This window comes from Aulostomus chinensis, chromosome 9, assembly GCF_037954235.1.
Source record: "Aulostomus chinensis isolate RoL2024-O1b breed Wild chromosome 9, RoL_Achi_v1.0, whole genome shotgun sequence".
Classification (NCBI taxonomy): Eukaryota; Metazoa; Chordata; class Actinopteri; order Syngnathiformes; family Aulostomidae; genus Aulostomus; species Aulostomus chinensis.
Genome location: NC_141328.1, coordinates 6783239 through 6806543, shown reverse-complemented (window position 1 = coordinate 6806543; position 23305 = coordinate 6783239). Strand labels below are relative to the sequence as shown.

The window sequence follows — 23305 nt, the reverse complement described above, 5'->3', positions numbered from 1 at the left end:
GAAAAACGAGTTTCTGCTGGCTAATTGGCCCAAGCTAGAGATCTGGCTATCCCTTTGGTGAAATTTTCAACTTGTCTTCTTTATGTCTTTACAGCAGTGTGTCGCATTCTGTGGATGGACAAGACAATGTGGGCTTTTTATCCCCTCTCTTTTCACAAAACCTGCTGTCGCATATTATAAGATATTTTGCCCCTTAACATTTCCTTATTTTTACATTTTTGCATCTTTCTCCTCCTCCTCTTCTTCCTTGCTCCTCTCCTTCACCTCTTCGCTCCCTGCCTTGAACATGACAGGCATGCTTTAGTTCGTGTGCATCATAATTTGTTCTCCCACGAATGTTTCTCCTGTCAGACCATTCTGCATTTTTGTTTTAAAGCACTCAACTTTATCTGCAGCTTGAAAACATACTGAAGCAAACAACTTAAACATACATATTCACAGCACAACAATCTGCCACTGTGTGTACAGACACACACATATGTGAAATACATGGTCAAAGATACCTGCAATATCGGAGGAAAACTGGTGGGTGGTCCGGGTGTGTCTCGGAGTGAAAGTTAGAAACTGGTTTCATGCAAGGTTGCCCCAGTCATTTGGCTCCAGTGAATTGTGGAATTCAGAGGATAATGTGGGCATTAATTGATTCTGGAGCCTGAAATAAATAGGCTTTCAGGCTCACATGAAATAGAACGCTGCTCATTTGCAGGGGGAAGTCTAGGGAGTCTCTCCCTCTCTCTCCTCCCCCCTTTGGATAGGTCCTGCAGGAGCGTTAAAATGAAAGCTGACATCGGTTGATTGATATGAAGTGAATGGTGACCTTCTAGATTCCACTGTCATTTCATTTATGCATGATATCGTTGCTCCTTGGCGTTTGGGAAAATTTTGATGATATTTGAGAATAAAGTGCATAGATTCCTACAATTTCTCCACAGAGAAATCACACCTCAATTATGTTTAGATGACATTTAATGCCCTCTCAGTGGATTTTTGCTGCAATATCTTCGTCACACAAAGAATAAGAAAGCAACAATTGTGCCATTTATGTCTGCACTCTATCACATTGTGAAATGACATTAGGAAGAAACAGATCTGCCGGCTGTTGGCTGAACAGTCCGACACTGTACTTTCAATATGTGCTGTCTACCAAAACAAGAGCATCTCTCAAATAGAAGAGCAAAGAATTAAAAGATGGGGAAACTCTGAGATCACCTCCTCTACTGCATGCTACTACCGCAGGATTTTCCCTCTTCTGCTGGACAGAAGTTAGGTTTGAGGAGAAAAGTTCATCAGCAGAGTGGGGCAACAGCCTGGAGTCTCGGCAGTGGAGCTTGGGTGAGGTCAGCATCATGGAGGCTCCGCCACTCTCCGTTCTCCTTGGTTGGGCTGTCAGCAGGGGGGGGAATAGACATCCTGCTGCATAGATGATGAAAAGGACGTGCAGAGTGGACGGCAGAGGTCAGACAGCTACGGGGTGCCAGGAAGTGAACCTGGCCACTTCCCGGCGCATCCTGCAGTGCACTGAGATGCTTCTGCGTGTGCACACATACATATTTTTAACCTGTTTACTAATGTACCTCTGCATATTTTCACATAGCCCCAACACATCTCAAAACCTTGCCAAAAGTTTGAGCCAGAAGGAGAACGATATAGGAGAAGAAGAGAGCGGTGTAATAGAATCATTACACAAGACACATCTCTCAAGGGTACAGCAGGAGGTCCCATATGGGCTTTACAACAGCAGGCACACACACAACTATAGCAATAACCACAGGGTCACAGTGCTGCCTAATTATGCCTGACAAAGATGGATGTCTTTCATCTCAGTCAACTTTATGTCCAATTCTAATTGTGTGTCCCTCCACATGTTGTGGATCCATTGTCACAGAAACCTTCGTTCATCAGTCCTCCAGGTTTATCTGGTAGATTTACCCCGTGGTTCTTCAAGGCCAAATAATAGCGTCCTGTCAGAAAACATGTGAGGCAGCAGCCACAGCAGAAAGAGAATCACACAGAGGCGATTTCTGCAGCACAAAGCAGTATTGTGCTCATAATTGATTTTACATTGGAGTCAAGTTTGAATGAGAAACAAAAAGATATATAAAATTTCAACTGAATGAATCACCGTGTTTTTGATTAAAATGAGCAGGAATGTCACATTCAGATCTGGTGTGAGTCGATGGAATGTGGCACAGGAATTATTGCATTGAAAAACTGAGTCTGAATAGCATGAGGTGAAATCGAATACATGTTTGGAGTTGACATTTCTTTTAAAACTACACTTCAGTTATATTGAGCCAGCTGGTTGGAAAGCTACTCGCTGTAGCCTCAAAGTTTAGAGAGGAGCTTCAGTTAATAGTTGTGTTCAAATTTTGAGGAACCTCATTGTAGCAGATTTGGGTGAGCAGTGTAAAGTATAATTGTCGTTGTGCTGCATGAGTCACATTTTCTTGATAAAATATATTATGCAGTCCTTTGAGCAAAGCACAGTTACTGAATTTTGAGTGGAAACGTTATCCTGACTGGACTGATACAAATGAGCTGGAATTCATTCCAACGAGCATTAAAGATATCTCAGAGATTTTCCAGCTGTGGTATGAACTTTAATATTATTTATTTTAGTTTATCTTGTTGTTGTTGTATTGTACCGTCTGCTATTTCACATTAAAGCTAAACAAATATATGAGCTTATGATGTAAAGACATGTGTTATGTCCTTATAATATCACAATGTGTTGGCAACTGTAAAAATTTCGAACATAAGTTCCTTTGTCAGCCATTCAGCCAAACTCAATTTGTTGAATTCCTCCACAAAGCTATTTCTTATTTTGGGTTTCGATGAGGCCAACTCGCCAGTCCAAAATTTCCCATAGGGCTTCAGTTACATCTGGCCTCAGCATGCGATTTATATCATTTTCATATTCATCAAAACATTCAGTGACCTCTTGTGCCCTCCAGGAAACATCTGCATTCATTATATTTCTCGCCTCATTTATTCTGTTTTTAGCTTCATTTTGTCACTCCTCTGTACATGACCCTGTGCAAGACAATACAACAGCTTTTTCATATTGTTGCAAAAATAATTTCAAATTCAAGTAAGAGTTACTTCCGTTGTATAAATTGCACCAAATCTCCCCTGCTCTTGCACTTTCTTCAGCATTGACATAGTGTCATGATAAGTGAGGGTGGACATAAATGCAGGCGGACAGTAGATGGAGTACTACTGTGTGAAAGGCTTATTGTAGGAGGAAAGGGAGTGAGGATGTCGGGCGAGGCAGAAGTGGGAGAAGCAATAGTGCATGCTGGAGTTGAGCTTGAGTGGGATAGTGGATGGCAGATTTGAGCAGAGCAAGATGGTGTACGGCAGAGTGGAGCTACACAGGAAAAGGCGGACGAGGGAGTGAGAGTGCCCGGTGCTTGGTTCGAGAGTTTAATAATCAACCAGGCGAGGCAGGGGTGCAGGTAATGAAAATAACACAAGGAACAAATCTGAATAAACTGTTGCAGAGTGGCTTGAGACATGCTGTAGTTGAAGCAAAGTTTTACAATTGAATACTAAACTACTACATCCTACGTCTTTTTTTTTTAATTCATATAAAACACCTTTCTCAGAGGGCGTCACAGGGTGGAGTTCAGATGTGAAGGAGCACTCATTAGGGCCAAGGAAATGACAACCATGATAAGAAACTCCCTCTGCAGGCTGCATCATTATGCAAAACTTGAAGCGGAGGCGTTCATGGTGAAACCACACTGCTCCCAACACTGCCTCATTGTGTGATTTGAAATAGCATGCCGGCATTCCAAAATCTGATGTGTGACGCTGTGCTGCAATGCCGGCGTTTCCTTTTACACAGATGTCGATTTGGCTTCGTGACTGCCTCGCTGCCGCCTCCATTCCATCTTTGTACAGTACAGTTTTATACGGAACTGCGGAATTCGAAAAGGAATGGTTTCCCTGATGTAAAACGGACAACGCAGACAGACAGGCAGACAGACGGGCAGGCAGGTAGACTCAGACAGACAGACAGGGGGAATAGAAGACACTGGGTAAAACACATGGCACAGTGAAATTAAGGAACAGTGGAATTAAGTTAAAGCATTGTTTTCCTTATGTAAAGGGGGTAAGAGAGACAGACGGACAGACAGACAGGTGGACAGGAAGGCGGGAAGACAGACAGACAAGGAAAAACTGAAGACATTGGGTAAGGAGGGAAACTCAAGGGAAATAAGTGATTCTACAACTGGGGACGTGACATATAGTAAACAAAAAGGAGAGTGTTGGTGGAGCAGCTGTTGTGGATATCATTGATTTTGGGAGCAGAGAGGCATGCAGCGTTGAGCAAGAGGAGGGTCCCCAAGAGAATGCCTCCTTTTTCAGACCAGTCTTATGACCAGCATGCCAAGCAGAAATGTGAAGAGAGCCATTGACCAACTACTGGAAAACATCTAAGCTATCCTGGATCAATACCAAATTGATCCCAGAACTATGTATAATGTAGGGCAGTGGACGGCTTGTCTTACTCTTCCCACCTCCTGTATGGCGAGAGAAAACAGGCCTCGGGATTTAGGATGTACATCTAGTGAGCTAGATGTAGAAACAGAACAAAACTGCCAGAGGTGTTTTTAAACACACGGTAAGGCCTTTGCGCTAAGGATGCACGGGTATGCTGTGGTGTGATACATCAGTGTGAATTTTTGTGAGCTTGCTCACAAAATTATGATCAGTTATGATGGTGCACTTTTAAAAGAAAATCCCTTATATTTGTTGCCAAACGCAGGGCAGTTTGTGGCAGTGATGAACCTGAGCAGCTCCTTCACAATGGAGCAACAAAGTGGACACAGTGTGGCCCCTCCCTCTCTTATTGGGCATCCCCAGGAAGCCCCGTGCAGGTCCTAATGAGCAGTGTGCTGGAGAGGGCAATGCTTTAACCCAGCACAGGGACTCATAGCACAGCCTCACTCCACTTCAACAGATGCCAAGTGCAGCTGTCAACAACTCCATACTTTGCTCATCCTCCATAACAGCTCCATACCTCATTGTTTCTTATTTTCACTTTCTTAACCCTCTCACCCTCCTCTTATGTCTCTTTCTCTGTCTCACCCCTCTCGCTTCCTCCCATTTTCCTCTGTCCTGACCATTCGTCTTGATAGCCGATCCACTGCATCCTATTATGAGATGTGCTCAAATAATCTTTAAGGCTAGCTGGAGGTTATAACTTGCTAGAATAGATTCACTCTACCTCACTACTTTTCCCTGTTTAAAAGAGTAATATGGCCATATGAGATTACATAGATACAGTGTGTGATACATTATTGCTAGTGCATTAAGAATTCATGAAGTATAAACACAAAAACTCAAAATGATTCAGCAAAGGTGCTTTTGCTTGCTGAATCGAACCAAAGCACACTTTTTAATCACCATACCTTCATGCTTCTCCTGTTTTAAATGTGTTTATCATTGTCATGGGGGGGTACTTTCTTCCCTCCTTTATGAGTATTTTCTTCCTTTCAGAAATTCTCTCTCAGCCTCCATCTCCATCCCTTTTTCCACTGTGTGTCTCTATCTCTTGTGTGTCTAATTGCATTTGAATTTCTTCTGGTGTAATCTTGCGATAGCCTCAAGCTTCGGCAAACTCCATCCGCCCCCACAAACCCCCCCACCATCACCACCAGTGCATTTGTGCATGGCCCTGGGCAGGTTAGCTTCCTGGACTGCCCTAGAGGAAATATCAGATGACCTGGCACTCCACAGTAAAACTCAGGTCATCAGGGAGGGCTCCTCTCACCATATCCCTCCCTTGGTCCCCTTCTCATCCACTTCCTGCTTTCAAGTGCAGGGCAAGGTCAAAGCTTTGAGAATGCATTCCCTAGACTTCACCACAAGGCAGGCCAGAGGCGCTGTCCTCTGTTTTCTTAGCATACTTTACTTCATCTCTTCTTTCACATCCTCCTGCTCTCTCATATGAATTTCATTAGCTTAAGATTTTACCGCAACCAGTACTGTTTCTATAATGTTTTGCAGTGATCCATTAACTCATCTTCATTAGCATCACGATAACAGTGTATAAACTGTGCATAAACAGGTTTCATCCTTATTTGTGTGATTAAAAAAACTCAGTAATTTCCTATATTTTACATAAAATAGTAGATTGTGGTGTTTTAGTGAAAGATTAAATTCTCTGGCATTGATTTAGGGCATTTTTTCCTTGTTGGAAACACCAGGCACTCCCCTGAAAGTGTCTTTGAGAGTGTTTTGGAGGAAATGTTTCTAGCCAACAAAAGGTGGTTGCTTTGTTTCTGAATATCCCTCAAAATAGAAAGCTGAGTACTTCATTTGGCCCTGGCTTTGAATGAAATAAAGGCTGAACCATGAAGGGACAGAATGGATCCATCGTTGGTTAATCAGATTTTATGGGCGAGGAAACATCTTGACGAAATACAATCATTCACCCCTCATACATGTAAGATATGACTTTTGGTATTTCTGGAATTTATCTTGGCTAACATCTGTGGTAAAAAAAGTGACAGTGATGAGCTACTGTTTAATCCAAAGTTGAACAATTTTCAACTTAGCGTCCGTACAAATGCGCCCATCGGCACCTTATCACGCTTCCAGCATTTGTAGCACAGTGTAAAAACATTACAAACAATTTAAAAAATACACCAGCCCCAGGAAAAATAAAATAACGCTTTAGCTGAGACAGGCCTTCAACTGTTAATATTTTATTGTCTGAGTTGTAGAAAAGTGAATGTACTTCAGAGCTTTGTCCTCCCAGCTCTGTATCGTCCCCACCTCTCATTTTTTGTCGTCTCACCCTGTGGAAGCAGAAGGAGAGAGAGAGATTTTATGGATGGTGTTTAGAGACAGGTGTCTTATGTATTCTGTGATAATGCCAAGAGACGCCTATCGCTCCTTCTAATGGAACAGCGACAGTTGTTCCAAGCGATCGGGTCTGTCATCCAAATGCTGGAGCATTGGTTTCCTCAACACCTCTCTTTTCTCCCATAAATCAAAGTTGCTTGTGAGAGGAAGAATGAGAGGGAAGAGCAAAACAATCTAGCCTCAGGTCATCCTGGGACAGCGGATCTATCATGGACTATCTCAAACGCTGGTGTCATGTTTGACTAGCTTTTGTGCAATACGAAAGGGTGAAGTTCTGATGAAATCTGCCTGATCTAGCTTAAAAAGACAAGCTCCTAGGATTGTCCCTACAACTGATTTTGAGACTATCAAAAATATGGGAAGAGTCGGGGAAAAAAAAAAAGTTTTTTTCTCACCTTCCTTGGTGCTATAGAAGAAATGAATGAATTTCCAAATTTCAAAAGCTGATTCTCTCTGGAGAATGTTGCAACCTCTAGAGTGAAAATGTCACTTGAAAGAGAGGACTGTTATCTCAAATAGCTCTAAGATTGAGTGAGAAACATATAGAAGAAGGTGAGGAAGCTATGAAAAAAAAAAAGACACGCTGACGCGTATAGGAGCGACACTTCCTCACAAGCATGTTAATAAGACAGACAGGTAACCAATCATTAGACACTGAAACTGCTTCGTCATGTTGTGTGCAGACCCCTCTGCTAACAGTGAACTGCAGCTTTTATATAGGCAAAATAACTAAATAAATGAGATGGTTAGGATACAACAAGCAGCTCTGGGTTCTACTTTCCCCTGGAAAATGAAAGCCCCCTTTTTAACCACCTTGTCAGTTAGAGGATGTTTTGCTCATTCACACACGTTTTCAGCTTGTGCTGATTGTCATTTATTTAGATGAGCCTTAGAGGGGAATTTTCCTCAATTTAAGCAGGCAATATACAACCCTTACTGGTACTGTATATTTCAACAGCACCTGGAGATAAAAATCTTAGCCAGGAGGTTGAGGCATAAGGGGAGAAAGTACAAACAGCCTTGCAGGAGCAACAATCTGACTTATGAGGTTGAGTGAGGTGGGAACTGTGTGTACAGAGAGCCTCCTGTGAATATTTCCCCAGCGACTGAGAGCAGACCAGAGGTGTTGAGGTCAGCAGATAGAGTCCAAAGCCCATTGACAGCTGCTGGTTTGACTTTGATGCACCATCAGTGTTCAGTACACCTCGTGCCCACCCCTCCACCCCGCCCCCTCCCGCACTAACCCCCGAGCGTGTTTGCTCAACCTGAACGCATGCTAGCCTCTCATTATGCTGCCCATGCAAACTTTGTCTCTTTGCAGCTGTTTAATGGCTGCACGTCTGTTTTTGTTTGTTTCCTCACCATACGATTATTCCACCTTTATGGTTGGTCGGGGGGTTGGAATAATCCCTGGCATCTGTTCAGAGAGGGAGGGGTACACAAGAGGAGCCAGAGGTAGAGGCTGTCTTTTTTTTTTTTTTTCAAAAATATGAGACCACACGGGCCCCTCTTTCATCGTCTGCTACTGACGATGGGGCTTTGGTTGGATTTTTGGGAGTGATGGAAGGGGCTGAGCGCTAACTGGCACAGAGGTCACTGAAGGAGCTTGCTGCTGCTGTTTATCTCTCCCAAAATGAACACAGAATAGCTGGGATTAATCTAATCGCTGTTCTGTTAGTCAGATTTACTCACAAATGTATGCAGATGTGTAACTTACTGTGACCCCTTCGTTTCCTGGGATCCCTGTAATTGTAGTTGGTTCAACTTTCATCACAATTACTTCCAAGATTTTTACCTCAATAAAAGAAAGACATTTTTCATTAGACTCTTTTCCTTTAACTTTAGATTCTTTTTCCTTTCATAAATGCAAAGTTATAAGGGTTAGGAGCGGCCCTAAGTTCCTCCTCGCAGTGTCATTCCCTTCCTGTCTTTGCCCTTCACCGCCTCCAGTGGTTACAGTATGGCAGGAGAACAGGAAGTTAAAGCAGCATTATCCCCCAGCTTGCACCTGAGGCCAAGGGTGCCAGTCATGCTACCACCCCCTCTCTGCTGGGACGCCTGCCAGCCTGGGAACCCCTCACATCGCAGCACCCTGCAGCATCCCTATGGGCTGTCTCCAGTGTCCTGTGTCTCTGTGTCAGGTCACACTAGCACCACAGCCTTGATGAGCCAATGGCAGCCTTTTTTCACTGGTGCATACTTTAGTGTGTGCATGTACAGAGACAAGAGGGAGGAAAAGAGTCTTGCTGTTTTTGAAGGCTTTGTGCTTGTGCCACCTTCAAAACTCCCCTAATTCTTCATACCATATATACAACAAGGTGCGGGTTATCTTCATCGGAGATTCTGATCCTTGCTGACATGATAGCAGATTTGTGGGCGGGACTTTTATGAAGCAAATCTTCCCTTTCACCTCCTTTTTAAGGTGTTCTCTTGGATTCAAATCTGGTGACTGTGGAGGTAATTTGAGAAGAGTGAACTGACTGTTATGGCCATGAAAACACAAGATGGATGGGAAGGACATGGTCAGCAACAACGCTCAGATCTTAATTTATTAATTAACAAGGAGCCCCGCAGTGACATGTTAAGGCAATATCCCCTACAACTTGATGTAAAAACTACATAGGTATTTGTCAAATATGTAGAAATAAATGGGAGGACAAAAATCCTGGCATTTGTTAAGAGACATTAATTGTGTTTAGTTGAAGATTTTTATAGTTTAGCTTTGCTGTGTGATTATTAAATATGCATTAGTGAAAGAACAAGGAGATAATGACAGATCTTTGCATTTTCAACAAAGGAAACAAATCAGAGGCTCACCAAAGTCACAAAAACTACTGAGCCTTACAGAAAAGCAATGCCGAATTCAGAATGAGAGCACTATTATTTAAAAAAATTCCAAACTATGGTGTTAAAGTGTTTAAGTAGGTCGACTGCACCGTAGATTGTGATGCAATTGTGAGGTAAAAGCTCACAGGAGTCCTTCTCGTCACATGTGCAATCCAGACGTCAAAATATAAACATTTTCTTAGTTTTTTATATCTAAAAATCAGTAGACATCGACCATCCATCAGACTACTGTCATGTGTGACGACTTGACCGATCATAACGGCCCATTTGCATCATGGTTGTTCAGCAGCAGGTGACGGTCAAACAAACCACTGCAGCCCATCTGCTTGAAGGTTTGACATGTCGCGCATTCAGAGATGCTGCTCTGCATTCCCCAGTGGTAACGAGGAGTTATTTAAATTACTGTTGCCTTTCTATCAGATCAAATCAGTGTAGCCATTCTTCTCTGACCTCTTCCATCAACAGCCGCCGCTCACTGGATGTTTTTCTTTTTTCCCTTGTCCCTTTTCCCCTTCTACCTTCCTGATGACATCTGCATGCAAATAGTGCATAATAGCCATGGAGTTGTCTACAAGCACCCACACACATACACACACACACACACACACACACACACACACACACACACACACACATACCCATTGGATTTATCAATTTAAAGTAACATTTCTATATTTATGTATGCTTATATGTATATTCATTAATTTGTTTCACGGAATGTAGATATTTCTAAGTCTAATGAATATTCTGTTATCGGGTGCTGCCGTGCTGAGCGTAAAGGGGGTCATTCTCAGTGCAGATCCACATTCAGGATTCGGATACCCTGAAGTCAGAAGCTCCTCAGCTCTCTGAGTCGGTCTTAAGGCTTTGGTGCCTTCTGCCCTCAGCTTTACATGAATTTTACATTGTGTGGTCTCTAGTTGATGTGAAGTACACTGGGACGCCATGTCAGACAGTAAATGGAAGTAGTCACAGTTACAATGCCACACTTTATAACTAGGAAAGTGCACTTTTTAGTACTGCGTTGGCTGTTAGTGAACAACTCTGAAGTTGATCTCCACACCAACAGGTATCAGCGACTGTGAATAAATCAGTTATTAAGGTTTGAATGATCAACCGTGTTGTTGATGGACCACTCCTGATTTTCTCCAGGGTTTTTTTGTTTTGTTTTGTTTTGAATTTCAAGCTGTATGGTCTATTTCAACAGTACATGCTTTTGGGCAGAATAATATTCAAGTTTGAAAACCATTTTGCTCCACACTAGATAAGCACGCACACCCCGATATGGTGCGACAACCTGCTCAGTGCTGCTTGCAGCTTTAATTTATTTATTTTTATTGAAGAGATGTAAGCAGTTCCTACACTTAAAACATTTCTGCGTATGATTCCTTAAGAATGAGTTTGTTGTGTGTGATGGGGTTTCGTGGTGATAATCGGGATGTGTTTTATCGTTTTACACAGTTTTGTCTGTGTTTGCTGTGTTCATGAGTTCCCTCTCTGCTCAAAAAGTAGCTAAAAGATTTCCTCAAAATATACTTTCTAAGAACTACGATCCATCCTAATCTCTGCAGCGTACACACGATAAACAGTTGTTCCTCCAACGTTGATTTTAACCATGAAAAAGTTCATACGGTTAGAAAGCGCCATTATGTTCTTTATCTGTGTTCTTTTGGAGATGTATATCCCCACGCCGAACATAAAACCCTGGAGGAGCATTTTAAATGGAGCCCTCCAGACCACACAAGACAATACTTGCACAATATATTCACACTTAAAGGTTTGTTGACAGTGAAACATGTAGAGAGACTCGCATCCTTAGAAAGTAAAAAGACAGTATTTTTGTGGAAGATGGCAGCCGTTCTGTCCTTGCGTCTGCCGCTCTTTAACAGTCCGAGAATCTGACAAATGTTCTTGCTGAAGAGTGAATTGCTGGCTGTCGCTGCTAATCATTAGGTTGTCTACCAGCATCTAAAGTGCTTTTATTTCTGCCCATTAGTTTGTTGAGAAAATGGCCGGGTATGGTCCAGCATGTTCCCCCTTCCACTCAGACTGATGCAGTAGGCAGGGCAAACATGGGAAACATGAAAGTGTTTGAAGTATCTCTATTTATGCCAGTGGCAGTTTGTTTTATTTATTTATTAATTTATTTATTTAGCTTCAGTGTCTATAGCATCTCTTTGTAAACAACTGACTCCAAAGGATCGACAGCTTTTTTCTGAAGTAGCAGTATACACGCATGTCAATATTGTCAGACTGGCATGTAATTATTATTCAAAGGTTAAAGAGTGGATTGATCCATAGAGGAGTGTCAAGGGCAGATCAAAGGGATTTGGGGGAGGATCGGACCAAAAATGTTAAAAGCTGCTCACTCCTTAAAGACAGAGACGTCAATCTTTCTGAGAGCACCTTGATGTCCTCAGAGGAGAACTTGATCAAAGCTTTCGTAACAAAGATGGTCTCAGAAGATGATCTGACCTCAGCCGCATTCCACTTCTGTCTTTCACTTTACTTTTTTTTTCTCTCTTTTTTTTTGAACCAGTCTCCGTTTACCTGCCTGAGCTCCCCGGCACTGCCTCTGCTTCCGTCTTTCCTGTGTTTATGCTGCTGGTTAGACTGTCTGAATATCAATGAAGCAGTCTCAGCGATGTATTACAAACACAAGAGAACGGTGATTAAAGATGACATATTTAAGCCTCACCTCCCTTCCTCTCCTCTTTTCTCCTTTTCACAGGAGATCGCAGCTTACTTGATAACATTTGAAAAGCATGAGGAATGGCTAACAACGTCCCCTAAAACAAGGTAAGACAAATACATTGCCCACTTATAAAGCATAAGTTAAGATTCATAGCCCCAAAAATATTACATTCAAGGGACCAACATTTCCATTTTTAGTTTTACATAATTTGTCTTCAGCATTTCCTGAATGCACTGCTTGAAACCTCTGTCAAGTTCAGAGCATCTTGTTTAATATTACAGACTGCTGTTGGCTCCTCATACAGTTTTCAGTTAAATGAAAGGAATATTAATATTGACTAATAATTGCCTTGTAGCAAACCAATTAACATAACACGCACTGGTTCGGCATCTACATTGAAAGGTATCTGCCTTCACTTTCACCACTCAAATAAGAAGCCAGTTGAAGCTGGGGATGTTTGTCTGGGTCAGATTATACACCCACATGTGGAACAAAATGCTAAGAGCAGTGATATTTGCAATAGAAAACAGGTGCTGACATTTCAGTTAATTTACTTTTTAATGTATGCATATACATATAAGGGACATTTGGAAATGAGAAACACATTCTGCTTGGCTTGCAGCATCCTGAGTTTTATGTTCGCTGTGTTTTAAATTGCATGCAAAAATGCGTGTCGCTTTGTGATAGCATTCTTCGACATTTGACAGCAGTGGACAGCTCTTTGTTTGAGTAGCTTTGGCTAATCTCTCCCGATTGGATGGCACCAGGATAGGCATCCTTGGCCTCTTTTTTTTGTCTATCTCGAATGTCACTGTCGCACTGTCAGACCACAAAATTATTTCACTGCTACAGCAAATACAGGCTGTTCACACAAGGTTCCCTTTGCCAAAGTTTACATGTTCATGCATTTGAATCAGCCCAATATGTTAAACCTTTCTTTCTCTTTATCTGTCAGCGGGGCTTTTCTGTGCTGGCTCATCCGTGTGTAAATGGACCCTGGGCTTACTGACATAGAACCCATTCCTCACCACACACCTCCTCCCTTCCAAAGCCTTGGAGGGACATTGATAATAGCTCTGCATAAAGACACTGCCAATTAGAATACATTCTATGGTATAATTATAGAACACGGGCCAAAGAGCACGAAGCTCACCTATTTTTTTTTTTTTTATATCAAGAATGCCCCCCCGTCCCCAAGCATCCTCTCTGTAATTCACCAAAACTGAAATGCCATTTTAATCCTGGGGTGTTACCTTCATAGTTACCTTTATTACTCTCTCCAGAGCACACATTTGCTGTAATCTTTCTGTAGTGTGGTGAATCACATTATGGGCCCTATTTAGGCGATCTTAAGCAGAAGGTCTAAGACGCGCTGCACATTTGCCTCTGGGGCATCTCTAATCCATTCAAATCAGTTAAACGATAAATATTCTGGGCATGAAGTCTAGTGCAAGGCACAAAGGGGTTGTCATTAGTCCCTAAATTAATCACAGGTGTGTTTTGTGCATAACACAAATGTAAAAAATCAGTATCTCCCGCTCTCTTCAACCTTAGAGCCAGGTGTGCCTATCGGGGTGCCCTTTTGCTATTTAGGCAATAAATTAGCCAAGTTAGAGGGGTTTTATGCAAAGGAAGTGACTAATTTCTCACACGGCTTTTTGAAACATATTTCAGAAGCTCAATATCTTCGGGTTAACTTTTTATTGTGGTTTTTGGGTCTCGGTTTCAGTTTCAGTTTGATTGGTTTTGTACATTAAGGGAGAGGGGGAAAAAAAACATTCCCAGCAAAAGACAGCAAAACACAGGGACTCAGAGAGATTAAATTGGTTAATGAAATTAATCGATAACATGAATAAACACTGTGTTTTTGCTGTTATTTATGGTAGCTCTTGTTAGTGCCTGCATTCCTCCATGCACTTTCTCAGTGAGAGCAGAGCTGACACACAGCAAAATTGCAGGTCAGGTGCAAATTGAACTTTTGTTTGTGTATTGAACGGTTTGTTTCTATATGATTTTATTTTTCATCCCTAGTCTTGACTCTTTCTCACCTGGAGAGTTCTTTACTTTGTCATGTCAGGTGAATAACTGCAATTGTTAGATTTGCATGCTAAATGTTCCATGATATTTACTACATGTAGGGTGTTACTGTGCACATGCAGCCCATATACAGGTAGGCTGCAATGGACGTTAGACCTTATGTGTTTCCTCTGGATAGGAACGCACAAACAAATCCCCTGACCACACCTCACTTCATGTGAGAGTGAGGTGTGGTCAGGGGATTTGTTTGTGCGTTCCTCTGGATAGGAATGCACAAACAAATCCCCTGACCACACCTCACTCTCACATGAACACACCCATCATCTCACAGAAATTAACAAGTGCATTTGCTAGATGTGATCGGAGGGCAAGGAAATGACAACTACATCTGTTAGAAACTATGACACCCACGATGTGCTGTGTTCTGCTTTTCTCCAGGTTTAAGATTGAGCCTCAAGGGTCAAATGTAAAAAAAGGGCTATACAAAAAAAAAAAAAAATGTGATGGATGCTGCAGCATTCAAAATGTCACAGCCCTGACATGCTCTTGCTCAAGACAGCCTAAAAGTGACACTTGTGTGGGATGTGAGAGACTTTTGATCCAGTGACTTTCTAACCAAATGGTCGCTGGGATGCTCGTGGCCACATTCTGTCACCACTGGCTGTCTCTTATGCGATGATGCACGGGGATTTCAACCCCGTGTCATGTCTCAGTGTTGAAAACTCAGACAATGTGTCAGCTGAGAGCAGCCCCATGTGTACACCTGCAAAACACCTGACAACACAAAAACACATCCCTCGTTATGGAGGAGCCATCATAGCAGGACAGGATCTGTTTGTGTGTGTGTGTGGTTGTCTGCATTTTGGACGTGTGGTTTTAGACAAGGAGAAGTCTTGGGGAGAGGCTGTGAAGTGTTTGTGTTTTCCTAGATGCCAGTGAAAGGGCAGAGTGTAGTGATGGATTTCAGGGCCAAGAGAGGTTGTCAGGAGTGAAAGGGTGCAGCATATATGTGTGATTGATGGGAGTTGATTGATGGCTGGCCTCTATATGAAAAGCTTTCTGCTCAAGGTAATGGGTGAAAGGTCAAACATGGGACACCTGTGGTTAAGTGCTGCCTTATCATTTGTCATCACACATCTATGATGTGTTTGAGTGGTTGTGTGCATCTAACCGTGCTCTTTGCATGTGTGTGTTTGGGTTGACCCCTGTGGGGAATAGGCTAAGTAGGCTAATTCTCCCCCTGTCACAGCCTGTAGACGGGGTGAACAGGGCACGATGGGAGGCACAGATAAGCAGCAGGGTCATACATGGAGAGGCTGTATGTCTGCTCCCCATGCGTGTTGCAACTCTGACACATGCAGGTCGTAAACATGAGAGTAGACTAAGCCAGAGCACAAGGAGCTGACGCCAGCTGTTTGTCCAAGGTGACACGTGATGCAGGACATGCCCTGAATAGTGATGGCATCCTGTCAACACAAAGAAAATGCGATCAAGTGGGCCAATTACGAGCAGCACTGGTATATTTTACTATGCTAATTAGGCTGATATAGTAGCAATACAGTCTCTGCTGTCTTTTGTTTGGATCTGTTTCTGTTTGTTTATCATTTCAAGATCTGAAGCGTGCCAGGGGAGAGTGGTGGCACGCTGAGTGATTGATGTGCCTAGCTCTAGTAATACACGTTCCCTTTCAGATAGGAAGTGCAACAGTGCTTAAAATCAATACCAGTGTTCTCCCACTGACTGCTTGAACAGCACTACAGCTAATTCAGGCCGCACCTGTCAGAGCTGGGGAAATCTTTCCCTACTCTGCCCTTACACTTTAATTTACACCCACAGCCTCGCTGGCTTCCATTTCCATTAAAGGGAGAGCCTGGCATTATGGCTTTAATGAAGGCCGCGGCCAGGCTGTGATTTAAGATGGCTGTTACCCTGCACCTTCACTCCATAGGAGGGAACACACTTAAAGGGACAATTAGGATTTTTTCCTCTTCTACATCCTTCCAGATAGCCACATTCATTCTTTCCTTTCACCCTATTAAAGACAAGTCGCTGCACATGATGGGATCTGAGGGCGCCTGTGGGAAAGAGTGAAAACAAAACCACGCAAACATTGCGACTCCAGATCAAGACCTTAACATGTGATTTGACCTCATCATGGCAGTTAGGCTATGGTCTGTTTTGGAAGCAGGCATTCATACATGTGTCACTGAGCACCTTTCTCAGAGGTGTTTCATTCACTGACAAATCAAGAAACCACTGACCAAAGGTTGCCACATGCTGGTCAGCCTAATGAGCTAATTGACATGCCTGTTGTATAGTGATTGCTCCTTATCTGCATGCCCCTGTAACAACACAGGGGAAGGCAGAGATGTTCGTACGTTTGTGTTTGAGTGTGTGTTTGTTCTTTGCTTTTCTTGACAACCATGCAGTCAAATTCACTTTTGGCAGGTGTATTGTTGTAGTTCCATGGTGCAGTACCCAGTTTTTTACTGTGTCGTTTTAAACTCAGTACTCCTACCAGCTGTCTGCCTGTGTATGTGCTCCTACCGTAATGGTCAAAATACAGGTGCACTCAAAATATCAGTGGCAATTGACTTGAACAGAGAGATTCGAACAATGGCTGGCTTGACCGCCCAGTGTGAAGTTGGTGTGGCTGCTATAATCTGATTGTTTAGCCATGGCTGGCTCAGTATCAGCTGCACACAGCAATCAACACAATGTGAATAGGCACATTTTGAAAATATGCACAGTTATATGAGTAGAGTAGTCACGCAGGAATGCGTCTTTTCTCCACTTTTTTGTAGAAGTGGTTATAAGCAGCCTACCTCAAAACACAAGTGTTTGTAAGCCTGTCATCCAGATTGCTCTGTGTGTGTTTATTTGGGTAATCTCCTCTCTTGAATGGAGTCCAAATACAGTATACAGTAGAATTGCACATGCTGAAGCTATAATGGTGGGCCTACATGACACCTACATGACACACACAAACACATTGTATATTGAAACTGTGAAACAATAAGGACCAGTCCTTGGAGGACCCTGCAATGACACTGAACCTCACCGCCCCCATATCCCAGCGCAATAGCCCTTTCTCCTCCTACATCCACAGCAACAGCAGCAGCGGCAATCCAAAATGAAACTGAGTCCCTTTAGACAGTTTCCAAAGACAATGCTTTTATTAAAACCTACAGCAGCGGCGCCACCCTAGAGGCACGGGCACACCAACAACAGAGTAAAGCAGAACTGAGAGGCAGCCTGAAATCTACTAATGACTGTTTGTTTGCTATTGTGTATGGAGCCTGTGAATTTGTGCCAGTCTGTGTGAGCGTATGTGCGCGTGTGTGAGTAGATAGAAGGGATTGTATTAATGCATGTGTATACATAAGGAAATGTGTGAACACAAACAGCACGTCTGCAAGCTTCACAGAGCATGACTATGCATTTGAAAAACACGCTCAACATAAATATATGCAGGTATGTATGAATGTACCATTGAGGTAGCATGTGCGTCTGTAATTACCAGTGAATTTCTGTGGATGTGTGAATGAGATATAGAGCACTTATACAGACTGTGTGTGTCTTTTTTTCTGGGTGAGTCTGCCACTATGAAGAAGACCTCCCTCAGTTTATGTGTAAACTCTGTCACCAGGTCTGGCACATGGTGAGAGGAAGTGCTTGGCACTCTATGTGTGTGTGTTTAAGTGGGGGTAGGGACTGATGTGCCTGAGAAGGGTGCCGGATAGTGTTTGGTCCTAATGTTTTGTGGCAGAGTTTCAGAGGAGAGTGGGGAAAGGACAGGAGCAGTCGAGACACAGGGAGGAGGACATGCGCAGAGAGAGATGGACACATACAGAAACAAAGGCTTACAAAGATAAAGAGGTATTAGAGATCTCTTTGAAATGAAGACAGAAGTACCGAATCGAGTCAGTGTCATGAAAAAAGCCAGCATGTCATTGAAATGTGAAGACTTTTCGGTAAGTGACTGTGATCTCTTTCATCTCTGCTTCGCATGTCCTCCTTGATGAGTCAAATTTTACTTTGTTGCGTACTGACACCTCCCCCCTGACTGCCCCCATTTTGTCAGGGCCCTTGAGCACACTGTCCCACACTGCTTCCACCAAGTTAACAACCCTGACAAGGACAGCTATGCCCACCTGGGACCTTGTGGGCTGGGTGAAAGAAAGCCCACCAGGGAAAAAGAGAGAGGACAGGTGTGAGGTGAACCCAAAGAGTATAAGCTGAGAGGGAATGAGAGAGAGAGAAAATGACAAATGATCATCGAAGGTGGAGTGAATATGATGAAGTGAAAGCAGTTTAGAAAATGGAAACATGTCGATAAGAGTAGCCAATGGATGATATGGAGATAGGAAGAATAGTGATGGATGGCGTGAGGAGGAGGAAGAGTGAGGGGGGGGGGAGGATTTACGTAAAGAGACAAGAGGGAGAAAGATGGAATAGACGGAGATTGAGCTGATGGGGGCAAGGGAGAGAAAAAAAACCCAGAAAAATAGAGTGGGTAAACAGCAGATAGAGATGGAGAAAGGTGAGAAATAGATTCAACTCACAGTGGTTTTGGGGCATGGGAGGGGGAACGCAGCGGTCAATAGATTATAGCTGGTGCTGGTGCCGACTGCCTGGGCCTCAGACTCCAAGCCAACTTAATAGTGCCTCTTGTTTGTCTGTCCTCTAAAGTAATGCCCACGCCAAGCCCAGGGAAGCAGCCTGAGCCAGAGGCTAGTGGAAATGGACAGGGGACTAGATATATGTTAGTTCTCATCCAAGCTGCTGTATATTACTCTGGCCAGCTTGCCCACTGGAGACCATTCAATAGAACATAGAACCTAATCTAGCTTTATCGCCTTTGTTCCTTCTACACCCACCAAGCCTGCTGCTGAAGGTTTGATATAGTATGAGTAGTTGTAGAAATTAATCAGTTTTATTGTGTGTCCATTTTGTATGGTAATAGACATTGAAACATATGGTACATTTTTACTTTAATGGTCATTTAGCTTTCAAAATGGGGGCTGAAATAAAAAGAAAATACTTAAATGTGTGAAGTTAAGTTTGTCCAAGTTGATTTTGAAGCTAAGCTCCATTAATAACAAGCAGGACTAGCCGTTTTTTTGGTATGCCAGTGTGGAAGGGACTGCGGCCAGTGGCTGGCCACAGGAGAGAGGGGATAAATAAATAGAGGAGGAAGTTGATGTCAAGCAGGTGTTCAAGGAGAAAGTGTCAGCCAAGCGGGCCGAGATGGGGAGAAGTGCTGCCTCTGCAGCCTGATAATAAAGACTTAATTCAATTAGCGCTTCTGCACCAGTGAGCAGCATGCAGGCTGGCTGTCATGGAACGGTCCATAGACGCAGCAGAGCACACCCTCAGCCACCTAGACACATCGAAGACCAGCCCCATACTGACCCAGCACTGCACTCTACCTCTCACACACGCATACTCACACACACGTACCCATCATACCTTATTATTCACACCTGAGTCACTGAGCGGTCCAGACACTAAACCCTTCCTACACATCCTACACATCCTACCCACACACACACACACACACACACACTGACACTCTTAACACACAAACTCACTCCCTCTACCTAAATCTTTTCAGCTCTTCTCCCTTTACCTCCCTCATTTTCTATTTTCAACCCCAATCTGCTCTCCATCCCCTCTTATACCTCCTCTTCCACCTCGTCACTCTGCTCTGTTGGTGCTGAGTGGCTGTGTGTTGGCTAGTGGGGTGAGGATTGTACCTGCGTGTCCCTATTTTCAGTCCGCCACATCCCAGTGCCCAGCTGGGTGCTGTCCTGTAGGCATATGGTATAGCCGATCCCGGATCCTGGCGCCTGAGGGAGCTCTAGGGGGCATTCAGTCAACAATGCACCTCCCTATACCCTTGAATCTGGTTGACCACTCTGTGCTTTGGGTGTGGTCCTGGAACGTACTGTATGTTCCTGACCCGTTCACTTCAAGTTCCCTGGGGTGGTACTGTAGCGTGAATCCCAATTTGGTGTTTAAAAAAAAAGACACACCTGCGGGGAAGTGGACAGGGGAAAGAAGATCAGGAAGTGGCAGAGGAACAAGAGGAGGAGGAGGAGGAAGAGAGGGGACAGGACAAACAGCTTCAGCGAAACTGTTTGCTGTTATGTAAAGAGACGGAGAAAATAGATCCTGGATGGCTGCCAGAGAACCGGGTGAATCACCAGCAAGGAACAGGCACAACATGGGCGCGTGCACAACACACACACTGGCACACATTATGTCCCATTTCTCCTCCCCAGCTGAGTTTCACAGTACAGGAAGTACCGAGGATGATCAGATGCCACGTGGCACCATTCAACGTGTAAAATTGAAAAATGCCAGCGCTGACCTTTGCACCTTGGCATCGCTTAGCAACCATGAAAGAATAGCAGCCTGACTTTTGATGGGCCTTATACAGCTACTTTATGGATAAAAGAGTTTTTAGGATTGTAGCTCCTTCTATGTACTTGACCTTTGCTCATCAGCCATCTGGTTAACCTGCACGGTTTGTCTCGATTATACCCGATATGTCGGCCCCCCTCCCTCTTTTTAATCACACCATGATCAGTGATCTTATCTCTTCTTGAGCAATGACTCACTTGGCATTAAACTCACAGGGTGTCTCTAATATGAGAGAGACATCTTCATTACAGCAGATTTGTATTAGACAGGTACCTCAACACTCTATACATATGCTCCTTTGCTCAGTCAGTACTTTACCCCAGGCAAAACCCTTACTACTTAAACTGTTTCATTAAAGGTGGGAGAGAATGGGGTTGGGGAAATGTGGAGGATGGCCATGTATTAATTTTGCATCACTGAATTAATCAATTCAAATAAAAGGCGATTGATAAATTATTTAAATCTTTTTTTTCCTTTTTTTTTTGTCATGCACATTTGAGAGGACTGTACAGAAGGAAAGGTGAGAACCATTTCAGATTGGGTAATTAATATTCATAACTTTTTAAAAATGGAGAAAAATTGCTATCAGTCCAATACAAAGTTTGAAACACTGGAGTATTTAAGAGTGCTTGAGAGAGAGAGAGAGAGAGAGGAAGAGAGAGAGAATTCCTGTGATCATACAATTCTCCACAATTAAACGAGTTTGATATCTCTTGTCTTTCTTGTCTCCCTAAACTCATTGTAATAGCAACTAGAATCCCAGTCTTACAGCCTTTTCATGTGGCTGCTTGACTGATAGATGATGAATCTTCTTTATCCACATCACAAGCAGAAGATAATTAACAAGCCTCTGCAAAATGCACATACACACACACCCACACACACACACACGCACACTCACAACCTCCACCTGCAGCCCACCACTTCCTTGTGTTTGTTTACAGTATTTTTAGTTTCTTCATTTGCTAGTGCAGTCCTTCATCTTTTATTTTTTTCACTTTTTGCGAGAGGGTGGCAGCCGTGAGAGTTATGGAGACAGGTCAGCTAGCACGTAAACTCCTGACCAATAGCAGCTGGATACATCTACATGATAGTGACATGATTATGTTGGACTGGACGTGAAGGGTTTCAATTATTTACAGGTGATGTGTCGGTTGAATTGTCAGCGACAGTCTCGTAAATTACTCCCTCTGTCTAATCAAGCCTCCGGTGAAATAATGGAGCAAGTACTCCCAAGGAAAAAGCACTCTCTTTTCCTCTCTCTCTTTCTGGCTGCTGTATTTTGAGTGGGGGTTTGCTGCTTTCACAGTGGGATGATGACACTCTCCAAATGACATTGGTTGAAAGGCAAGAAATGTGCCAGTGAGCACAGGTTTAAAACCTCTCCACTTCATCACTGCTCAGTGCTTTACTGCGCTTTATGTCACCAGACAATGATACGGTGACAGCCAAGCATCAAAATGTGCAGCACCAGCACCTAATATGCACTTTGGTTTTGTGCTTGAAAGAGAGTTTGAGGCCGATATATAGACAGTGAGACAACGTGAGAACCAGACAGGAAAATCGAAGGCTGTAACGGTTGGCGTGGCTCTGCTCCATTGCAGCCTTTCCAAATGTTAGCAGCACTGTTGAGATCTAGCCAGCCACCAGTCAGTGGCTCCTTTGTAGAATCTTCTTCTGAGACCTGTGGTTCAGAATTCCACTCAGTATACTGATCGCCTTTTTGATTATAAGAAATCAAATGCCAAAGAATTTAACAGGCTTTATGTGTCTCCTGTGAGTGTGTGTGATATCTTGCATATGCTGCTGAAACGCAGACCTGGCACGAAAACTATCAACTGACCAAGGAGATTTGCCCTGAGTGCTCAGATTCTTCTTTTTTTCATCAAATCAACAATGTGAATAGTCACACAGAGGTTCTCAACTGTGTTGTATAATCGTCTATTAAACCTATTTTAAGGAAACAAAGACAGGGATTCGCCCTTCCCACCTACTACCATAACAATCCATAATCACCTCAGGCGGTTTACAGTCGAGAGAGACGAGAGGCAGAGAAAAGGGAGACAGAAATGACAGAAAGATGGAGAGGCAAAAGGGGAAGTGAGATAAAAGTGAAATGTAATGGAGAGCGAGTACCACCTACTGTTTTGGTGTCTTCTGGCAGAGAGAATCATTTTGAGAGGAAGACAGGGTGGTTTGTTCTCAACCAAAGCCTTACCTCTCTTTCTCTGTTACGCTGAAGAAGTGAATCTGGGGTTACTGCACCCACAATTAGGGCATGAGCGGATTAGTGGCGAGTGGGAAGGTGGTTGGGGGCTGTTTTTGTTTGTGTGCTTACTATTTCCTGCTATGTATTGTGGCTGTGAATCTGCGACCCCCCCGTCCCCCCGTCCCCTTGTACACAAAAATAGAAACATC

The 23305-nt window shown here is 43.3% G+C and overlaps 1 protein-coding gene across 8 annotated transcripts in view; it reads left to right on the top strand.

Moving 5' to 3' along the window:
• Window positions 1–23305, top strand: part of camta1a (calmodulin binding transcription activator 1a) — a 306871-nt gene that overhangs the window by 136703 nt on the left and 146863 nt on the right. For all 8 annotated transcript variants that reach the window (XM_086213431.1, XM_086213436.1, XM_086213432.1 and 5 more), the window contains one exon: window positions 12458–12525. In XM_086213431.1, the coding sequence (XP_086069557.1) occupies window positions 12458–12525 (68 nt within the window). The remainder of the gene's footprint in view (window positions 1–12457; window positions 12526–23305) is intronic.